A 10,474-nucleotide genomic window follows, 5' to 3' on the forward strand; every position below is an offset into this window, starting at 1 on the left:
TCCTGCTTGTCTGATGTCTTTAATGCAGACATTGAAATTACTAGCTCTTTAAATGGTGGTGATTTGTAAACACCTTAATGCTGCAGGTAGAATAAAAACACCATGAAGGTAGAATATATACAATGTCACTCTGATTTTATTGTACATTAACACAACCATAAGACCACAAAAACACAGGACTGATGTCAGCAGATATGTTTTTCCTGAGCCATACAGTATGTTTACATACACAGTCAAGTTGAACTTTGGTTATAGATCATATGACACAGCAAGTAGTGTTTCAGGTGCACAGTACAGCTTTTAAAATACCCCATCTCCCTGAGGTACCACTTTCAATTCTGGGGTTTGTTGCCATTTTTGGTGCAAATACGCATTTTTATTTGGTACTGTAAACTGCCACAACACAAAGAACAGCACAAACATGAATTCCCTTTTTGATGGAGTGAGCTTTAAGACAAACAGTGTGTATTGTAGTGTCTGTACTATCTTTTATAAGAGGTGCTACTTGATCATGAACTCTTTAAGGAACATACGCATCTAGCTACTATCTGCATTGCAAAATATATTCAGAAGGAATGCAAATGTCTGGCTTTAACATTTTTCTTTAGCTTTTATAACAATCTAGAGAACCAGACTCACCTAACATTTTCAATGAACTCAACAGATAAAATCTGCCATGTGGAAACATTTCTGCTACTACAAATGTCAACCTCTACTTTCTAATGGGCCTATAACAATATAAAGTCAGCTGCCGGATAAGGTGGGTTTGTGTGATATCAAAGTAAACAAGAAAGACAAAATTAGATAAAAATGCTAAGACATTTTCAGTATATGGTCCCTGATATTCAGCTGATTGTATTACTTAAGAGCAGATGTATATAGGACTCAATAAAAACAGAAAAAGGACAATGCAGTCCATTGAAAAACACCAAAAACCATGGGCTTGAAATATTAGGGCCTGATCAGGCAAGAGTCCTATTGTAATCACAGGCATTTGTTTTTTTTTTCTTCAACCACTTCTGCCAATTTTTGAGGTGTTAAACATGCACTGATTTGCATGAAAACTACCACACCTGGATCTCTGAAAAATGCAAGGTTGGTACAGATTTCAGAAACAGGCGTGTGGAATTTGCTCTAAAGGGCAAACTCCTGTGCTTTCACAGAACTCATGCTGAAAGGTAGTTTTGCCATGATTTGTGAAATTTATTGGGCAGATGCAGCTTAGGGAGATCTAAAAAATCCAGTTGGACCATGTCTCCAACTCAAACAAGATAGCTACAATTTGGATGTCTTTGGCCATTTCCAGGGTTCATACTTGGGTGACTATATGTGAAACCACATTCAGGTCTACTGAAATATGCTGTGCTGAGGTGGTAGGCCTGCTGGATTGTAATGCATCTCATCTCAACACTAGTCGCACTTAACTAAATGAAACATTTGTTGTGTGAAGTACTTCCTCTGCTGTTTCCCCCAAAGGCCGAGTTCCTCTCAAGTTCATAATGTTGCAGTGTAACGGGAGCACTTTATGCACAAGTTCCTGAGATTTAAATCTTAACATTGAGAATTAATAATAGGTGAGCTTGCCAACCACTGTACTTTTATCAATGCAAAAATGTGGCTTTTAGAAGCAAGTATAATTGGTCCAACTGAATCATTGCCCAGCTGTGAACGTATTAGATTGCATTATCTACTTTTTGTCCATATTCATACAAGAGCCAGGATAATCATGCAAAACCAGGTTCAGTGGGTCAAAGGAGCCAGGCCTGCATCATGTTTTACTACACTTCCTTTTACCCTGCAGTGTAATACGGCTACAGATGTTTTCCTGGTGTTCAGTCTTTGTTATGGAAATGCAAAAGTCGGATACATCAACCACATTTTCACCCTGCCAGGAGCTCTTTTTGAGAACACAATGAAAAACCGAAACCACTATTTTTAAGGAGATGAGGTTTCAGGAATAAAGGCCGGGGATATTCATATTTTTAGGAACATGTTTTTCCTGTTGTTTTATAACCCCTGTAAATACTCGACTGTCTGATTGTTCAATGCTTTTGTGAAAAGTAGTGTTCATGATTGAATTATAGTGTTCATGAGCAAATGCAGGCTAAAGAAATACATAAAAGCATAATTTCTTAAAACCCAACAATAATTAAGATAAAACCAGCTAATTTTTAACATTTTGAAAAGGCTCTATTTGTCACTTTTTGGTCGGAAGTAGAGTTTCTTGGTGAGCATTGAAGCAAAGCAGGGTACTTGCTTCTTCCCGATAGAGGTCTTGTCACTGCTGTTCCCAACACTCCTCATTGATACTTTCCTGTTGACCAGAGTGAGTAACTCTGTGAATTCAAGGGACTCTCCATACTTCCTAAGCAGCTCACACAGATCCTGGACGTACCACGAGCCGTTTATGGTCTCCCGGTGGGAATAGTAACCTGAACAAAAACAGAAGAGAAGGGATAGGACAGGGGTTTACTACAAATGTTAAACAGCAACTTAACAGTAACTATAAGCAAGCGTAGCTCAGTGGGCAGTCTTCAGTGAGTCTTCAGTGGTTATATGGGAAGCTTTAGATGCAAACATGATAATAAACAAGAGAGTGTAAGGCACTCTGCTGTTCATTCTTATACCATTTCTAGAACATTTTGAGAACGTCTTTTAAACAATAACGAACTTGATAGAGCAGTGTGGTGCTGGCGTAAAGCTTTTTTTGGAAACTAATATCACAAGGGAAATATAGAAAAGAATGATGAATGCTGTAAGTTGGTTCAGTATTCTGTAAACGCTATCAACTTCAACACCCACCTGTAATCATTTGATAGTGATATCATCAGTGAGACAGCCAACTATGGTTAACCAGCAACTGTAGCGCATCTAGCCATCATATGTATGTACCACTGGTTGCCTTTAATTTTAAGTAATGAAGAAATTCAATTTTTCAGTTTGTTTGACTAATGTGTTCTCATCCCTGGCTTTGGCAAGTATGGAAGAGTTGGGCTTCAACAAGGTAAGACTGCTCAAGCACAAGCACAGTGCACTGCATGGACATGGGATATAACTGATATTACCTTTCCTCTCTCTAATCATCTTAAACAATGAGCCAAATCTGACCAAAAATACACCACAAAGTGAACAAAGTTGGTTATATTGTCTTTGTTGTTCTCCATTATGCTGAGTATGCTTCCTGTAAACTGTGTCATGACATGATGCATGCTCAGGCCCAGCTAAGCATGGAGTAACATGAGTGCAGGAAACAGGGAGGGATCGACATCTGTGCCTCAGCACAGTACAGGGCAACCGGTCCTGCTGTTACTATACTCCAGAGACCATGCTTCTTGTTAACAAAAAGCCTGCAAGTGTCCTATGACAATGTGATAATGTATGTAGAAGACATAACCAGCTCAAAAGTCCCCAACAGCCTGGATGAATGAGTTAAGTCATTCTTTAAGGCATTAGCAGACATGCTAATGGCCAATGGTGAACAAAATTTCTCCAGAGTTTGATCACATTTCTTTTTGACAAATGTTATTTGCTCTTTGAGCTGCAGTGGTCATTTGCAGGCGTTGGCAGAATAACATCTTGAACTAACATTGTTTAATGATACCTGGAAACTGCAAATCATGAAAGCTTGACGAGGTCTCGTTTTTTATGTTGTCTTACAATCTGTTCAATCATGGAAAGTGCAAAGCATAATCAATACATGGAATTTACATCACTGAATAAACCCAGGGGGAAACCTACACCTCTTGCCAGGATCAGATTACAAGTTTCAACATCAATATGCTCACCTTCAGCCACAGAGTAGCACATGATGAAATCAGCTCCAGCAGGGAGAGTGTGCACAGCGCTGGCATCCACTACAACTTCATTTGTCTTCAATTCACTGTCCACAGCGTCACAGGCAGTCACTGGATCATCATGCTTGTCTCCTCGGCATGCCTGGTGAAAAAGTCACAGTCAATTTTTCTGGATGCATTAAAACCAGTCAATATTGCAAAAGCAATTTCAGTTTAAATCTACCTGTAATATGAAGATCTTCGGCTTGCCAACAAGGCTTTTGCATTTGTCTCCTTTGAAAAGGGCTGTGATGTCCTGAATGCTGATCTTGCCATCATAAGTGTAAACATGATCATTTTCCCCATGGCTCAAAAAGACGAGTAGAAAACAGTCTGCGTCTGAATGGTTTGCCTCTGCAGCTGTTGGGAAATCAGCTTTTTGTTAAATATGAAACTGGAGAGACATAAGCAATACAGCTTATGTCTGTTCTAAAACACAAAAATGCTGGAATAAAGATGTGATGTTCATCATTAATGTTGTTACCTTCATTTATTTTATCTAAAACTTCCACCTGTTTGTAGTTCTCATAAGTCTTGACTTCAAAGTTTAGCTCTTTCAGCCTGAAAGAGAGGTTTAGATAGCATGTAATAAAGTGCATGGGTGGAAGAAGGAGAGTGGACTAGTACAGGAAAATCTGTATAGTCAACAAGTAAACATGTACAGACACGTCTTTAAGCACACAAACGCACTGTTCCCACTGAGGCAGGTAGGTGAAACGTGTTACCTTCTCTCCAGATTGAAGCGATCAGCATTAGTCCCATGTCTGTCATTTAAACCTAAGCGCCAAAAGAAGCGCTCCTGGTTAAAGATGAGTGCAAGACCTCTTCTCTTGTTGTTCATTTTGTACTCCTCATCAGGATCGAAACCTAAAGAGCTGTTTTGTATTCATCAAGGACAAAGAGAAACACAAAATATAAGGTGAGTCCTGGGATGGAGAGAAGCAGGATTTTTCTTTCATAACATAGAAAAGATTAGTTTACCCGCTGATGAAAGCATCAGTCTCTGTCAGGTTTTCCGTGCATGCTGTAGGAAAAAAACATACATGAATTTTGTTGCCACTGAACACTGATGCTTTTAGAAGTCTGGCTTTTCAGCTGTGAAGCAGTCAAAGTTGCAAAAACCATGACAGAATTTGGCTTTTCAGGCTTCTCTGTGCATGAATGAAGGTGCGTGGTATGGGGTCAAGCAGCTATTGTTTCATCAGCTTAGAGTTCTCATGGGATTCAATAGATGGGTGACAGGTGGAGAAAGATCGCAAAGAGCAGAGATGACACCTCCACACCCGACCCTATAGATATGTAGGTTAGATTGTGTTTGCTAAAGCAGCAGCTAGGGGCTGTTTGACGACTTGTAATGTCTTATCTGACTATCTTTTACACATGTAAATCAGTGAGTGTATACATTTGTTGATGTGAGGCTTTACTTTAAAACTGAGTTTATTGGGTATTTTTGGTCTGCACCTATCCACATTTAATAAAGGTTATACTTTCGTTTTCAAAACGTTTTATAGAGGTGAAGTATATTTTCAAGTCATTCTGGGCCGGCCTACTCAGGTGTTTCTTATATCCAGCTGTCTTCGTACAATGAAATATGCCCCAAAACTAAGCTTTTAACAGTTTCACACATTTAATTATGACTGAACAGTTTCAGATAACTTGTCTCTTAACATCTCACTCTAACAAAACTGCCTGTAATTATAACCGTGTAATGTATTAGTATCAATGGTATAAAGTAATAACAAAGAAAGTTCTAGTTAATGATTAATCTTGGTCTTTTAGACTTGCTGTACTTTGCTTACCTGACTCACCTACACAACTTCATCCTGTTCGTTTCACTTTTACTCTGTTAAAAGCAAACCTTTCCTAACACCAAGTGCAATACAAGCATTGGAAATAGTATGTTTCTTGAAGTAAAGCCCTCACCTGCCCTGTCGGTTGCTGTTTTACTGTCCGTCGCAACACTTCCTGGAAAGGCGAGAGAAAGAGTCGTTATGTTCTGACAGTAAAAGAGCTTTAAATGACACAGAAAACTTTCTTCACGTTTTAAGAAACTTGGGGACTGAACAAAACAGCAAAGGCGTGACGGCACTTACGTAAGTATGCTATGGTAAATTATAGTACACATCTTCAGTGAGGACTCTTAGTTTAACTTACATGAAAGTAAATACCTACCTGCTATTAAAATACAATACAGAAGTCTACAACTTCTCCATGCCTTAATAAATATATATATATATTACGTTTTTACCTCTACAAGTGTCTTCTGCCCTGCTAGACATGTTGACAAGTCGTCTTCTCTCTGTCACCACTGAGAAATGTACCAGCATCGCAAACCCATAACACTCGCAGAACTTTTTAGCTCCTCCCCCTGGATGTCATTGGCTGAGAGCGAAAAGTAGGAGAAAAGATTGGCTCTCATGGTTGTCAGTCAAAGGCCCAAAGCCAGGACTTCCGTGTTTGCGAGAGGCTGTCATAAACGTTGAGGTACAAAGATTAAGTGAATTATAATGGATATAAATTAGATTAGGGTCAACACAGTCGAAGATTAGGAAAGCTTTAGATGTAAGTCGAAGGAGATTCCTTGCAATGATCATAATATGATGAATATATGATTGAAAAGCAGTGTTTCATTTATAGACAGGGAACAATAGAAGTGAAATCTTTCCTATTTACTCTGTTAGCCCATTTTATTGTAAATTCTCAAACATTTGACATGAAGAATTACATATTTTACTACAGACGAAATAAACAAAAAGCTTTAAGATGCATCATCTTTATTCAATTTAGCTTAGTACAATATCACTTAATCATTTCTAACTCTATCCTGTTAAAAGATCAGCATAACTGATGAATTTATTCACTGAAATGAAACAAGTCAGCTTTATTTATTTAGCAAATTCAACACAAATCCAGGTCAAAGTTCTATGATATGATATAGTTCAGTCAGCAGACACTTTTGTCCAAAGTGACATTCATTTGGGAGAAAAAAGGCTGTAACAAAAGCAAGGCACAAGATAGGAGGAAATATAGTAAGCGGCAACAATTGCATTATTTACACAATTAAAGAAAGACATGATTAGGACATTTTATTAAAGAACTAAACAAGGCTCACAGCAGAACCATTAGAATATTGTAACTCTCAACTGAAACATTTTTGGTCTGAAGTACAGTTTCTTGGTGAGTCTTGAGGCAAAGCAATGCATTTGCTTCCTCCCAGCGTGATCCTTGTCATTACTGTTAGCACTTCTCTTTGACACCATCCTGTTGACCAGTGTGAGTAAATCTGTGAATTCAAGGGAGGTGTCATGCTTTTGAAGCATTTTCAAATATCCCACCCATCTGACTTTCAACCACAGAGCGGCATATGATGAAATCTGCTCCTGCAGGGAGGGTCTGTATGGTCCTCACATCTTGCATCACCTCTTGTACAATTTCTTCACTTAAGGCCATCACTGGATCTTTTCAGTGTGTGCATGGCATGCCTAATGACAGACGCATTCAAAGGCAAAGGTTTGATTTTGACAGTGGTGGGGGCACAAAATTAATCCACCAGGCGCCCCCCTCTTTTAAACTTTTTGTTTACATTACAAAACTAGAAAAGCACTCAGAGAGCGCAGACCTCCGCCATTAGCCCTATCTCTCAATAGGGAAGAATCCTTTAAAAAATTTCTGGATCCGTCCCCGTGTGCCCCCCACCACGGAATTCGCCGGTTATTCCCTTGACGGTGGGGTGAAAACACAGTTAGGCAAAGCATTGGCAGGTGAACTGTCATAGCGGAAGTATTGCCTAATGGTGCCAACAGATGCATTGATAGTCTCACGCATGGTCTCACTGAATGACTGGAAGTCATGGCAGAGGGTGAATATTCCTCTATTCCTCCCAGCATTGTGAGTATTCTTCCTACAATTCGCTGTCTTTCTCTCTGTTACACTCTGACTCGTCTCCTCAACCGGGCGTGCGTCTTTCAGACTCTATAAACTCCAAAACTTTATGTTGCTATTAAACGAACAAATGGACCCAATCACATAACCTCCTTGGCTGAGGTAATTAGTCTTAAAATATATAAAGAGTATGCAAATTATGAATATACCCACTTCTGAAATCACCACTCTACCACTGCTTACATGTCTGTATACTTTATTCTCCTGTGACCCTGACTCCAGATTTTCCTCCATTGCCTTCCCTCCTGCCTGGTTGAGTTTCTGCTGTTACCTGAAAAATAACACATTTATATGTGCTGTTTTAAAAACGCAACTTAAACAACAAAATCAGTCTTAAATCAATCACACAATGAGATCTTTCACTGCTTTGAAATGACGTCTGACAATAAGGGAGAGCAGGATGACCAGTGTTGCCATTGGCAAGATTGTGGTCTTACACCCCCAGGTCCTCACCATCACCTCAGAGAAAAATTCAGAAATTATACTCAGCAATATAAGGATAGTTTTTGTTGTTGTTGTTGTCGTTTTTTAAACAAAATGCAATTTCATTTAATGAATTAATTCAGTGGGCAGCTGTCTATATGGCTTATTATTTTCTTGATGAGAAAAGATAACAGGACATTATTGGTCCTATTAGGTTACAGCACAAACCTCATGAGGCAATAAAATAGTTTATAATAATTAAATGTTAACCCCAAATTTAATTTATAGCTGCTATCAGCATCCATTGTGTAAATCTGGAATTTGTGTGCATTTCTGTTAGTGAAACTTCATTGTAATTTTTTTTTTATTATTATCTGTATTGTTGTTATTCACTCACAAAAACTCACAAAGCACATATTCAGATACAGATCAGCTATGAACTCCTACTGTCTGTGCTTTAACCTTATAAACACTGTCTTCTATAAAACGTTCAATAAAACCTATTTCTGGTCAGTTGCATTATTTTCTAAAAAAGTTCACTCTTTTATAATTGCACATTATATGAAAGGTGCAAAGAAAGAGTTGCATACATTTACACTATGTTACCATCACTTAAATAGGTTTGGCTTAGCTATTTTTTTTTTCCCCACAACCACACGTTTTACAGATTCAATTTGATCAGCAGTGTTTGCCCTGTTTACCTCTTCTCTTCATCTTCTGTTCATCTCCTACAACAGTCTGCCTGTCAATCTGAACAGGAAAAGTATTCAGTGTAATCATGAGCGGTGCTCATATTAATATATTGCCCAATCATAACTAAATGTACCTAATGTCATTGATCAGTTTTCTGGATAAGCAACTTCAGGCTCTCAAAACGACAGATAAGTCCTTCATTTTCGGATCGGTCTGAGACTGAGGATGTGACTACTCTGACTCTCCCTTCTCCTCACTCTGTCACAAAGTGACTCACTGAAAACTAAACCTCTGGACATACTCATGTTCACTTTGTCTGTATATTAAACAACAATTCTTGTTTGTTTTCATCTGCATGTACCTGCAATATGAAGATTTTTGGCTTTCCTATAAGGCTCCTGCACTTGTCTCCTTTCAATGGGGATATGATGTCTTTAATGCTGATCTTGCCATCAGAGGTCCAAAGGTGGTTATCATTTCCATGTCTTAGAAAGTACAGTAAAAAGCAGTCTGTATCTGAATGGTCAGCCATTGCAGCTGTTGAAACATCAGGAATTTGTTGAACTGAACAGAATTTATCATATTGCACCATAATTCATGATGATAAGTTTTTTTTTATTTTCCAGGGATTTCTTTATTAATGAAGAGTTATTGAGTTGTTAGATAATGAACAGTATGTAAAATTTTCAAGATGGAGCCACCTTATGACAGACATGGAATCTAGCCAATGAACACTCAAGTCACCGTCAGCCTGACTGGCATGTCTTTGGGCGTTTGGGAGAAAGCCAGAGTACCTGGAGAAAACCCAAGCATGCATGGGGAGAACATACACCACACACCACAAACCACTGAACTTTTTACATCTGTCAGTCTGGTTGAAAATTGTACAAATATTCAACCAATAAAAGGGCTAAACTTATGCTATCACCATTCAGTGTTAAAATGATTGGATAAATATTTTTTCAGGGTTTTTTCTCCTGAAGAGGTGATTTTGGAGCCTGGAAGTTTTAACCTGACATCGGTGATATAGATTTTATTCGCAGACCAATATCTCCATTTTTTAGAACAAGCTTACAAGCTCTGTTTAGTGAGAAAGTAAGAGCAAATCTTCCTGCAGGACTCTCCCAGCACCTTGTAAATCAGACCCAAACATAAACACTTTTCTGAGTTAAATCAGTCTTCAGCTACAGCCCCTTTATTCATGGGGTTTAGAACCATAACGTGTTGTTGAGAGTGATTAATTTGGTGACATAATTGATACATCTGAACCTACAGATATGATATTAAACAGAGAGGATTTCACTGAGTTGGAAATCATCTGTTCATTCAAGAATGAAAACAATCAAGGAAGGTCAGATACACAGAGAGAAGATAATGATGTTTTGGCGGCATGTACACTAAATACTCACATTAAGAGGAATTGCGAAAGGAAAAAAAATGTATAGAAAACTGTTTTACTTTGACTGTTTTCAATATTATTTAACCCCTTGTTCTCCTGTACTAGCAGACACACAGAGCTCTGTCTATCCAAATCTCCATGTGACTTTAAATTTGTTTGAATTTGTGCTTCTTGGGAAAATTTG

General features: G+C 38.4%; 1 protein-coding gene across 1 annotated transcript; it reads right to left on the reverse strand.

The window, feature by feature from the left end:
* Nucleotides 1–130: 130 nt before the first annotated feature.
* On the reverse strand, nt 131–6,163 carry LOC121509095 (caspase-6-like). The gene is made up of 8 exons (XM_041786322.1): nt 6,082–6,163; nt 5,757–5,798; nt 4,815–4,857; nt 4,559–4,708; nt 4,318–4,394; nt 4,018–4,193; nt 3,786–3,936; nt 131–2,432 (listed from the first exon to the last, which is right to left on the reverse strand). The coding sequence occupies exons 1-8, from the start codon at nt 6,158–6,160 to the stop codon at nt 2,191–2,193; spliced, it is 960 nt and encodes a 319-aa protein (XP_041642256.1). The 5' UTR covers nt 6,161–6,163; the 3' UTR covers nt 131–2,190.
* Between the last annotated feature and the right edge of the window lie 4,311 nt (nt 6,164–10,474).

This window comes from Cheilinus undulatus, linkage group 4 (assembly GCF_018320785.1).
Source record: "Cheilinus undulatus linkage group 4, ASM1832078v1, whole genome shotgun sequence".
NCBI classification, from domain to species: Eukaryota; Metazoa; Chordata; class Actinopteri; order Labriformes; family Labridae; genus Cheilinus; species Cheilinus undulatus.

What these genes read in the sequence shown, in the direction of transcription:
- LOC121509095 (XM_041786322.1), bottom strand. Translation starts at nt 6,160, where the DNA reads ATGCTGGTACATTTCTCAGTGGTGACAGAGAGAAGACGACTTGTCAAC. An exon ending in AACAGCAACCGACAGGGCAG is followed by an intron (nt 4,858 to 5,756) that starts GTGAGGGCTTTA and finishes TTTTTCCTACAG; the next exon opens with CATGCACGGAAAACCTGACA. An exon ending in GTGCTACTCTGTGGCTGAAG is followed by an intron (nt 2,433 to 3,785) that starts GTGAGCATATTG and finishes GTTTTTGTTCAG; the next exon opens with GTTACTATTCCCACCGGGAG.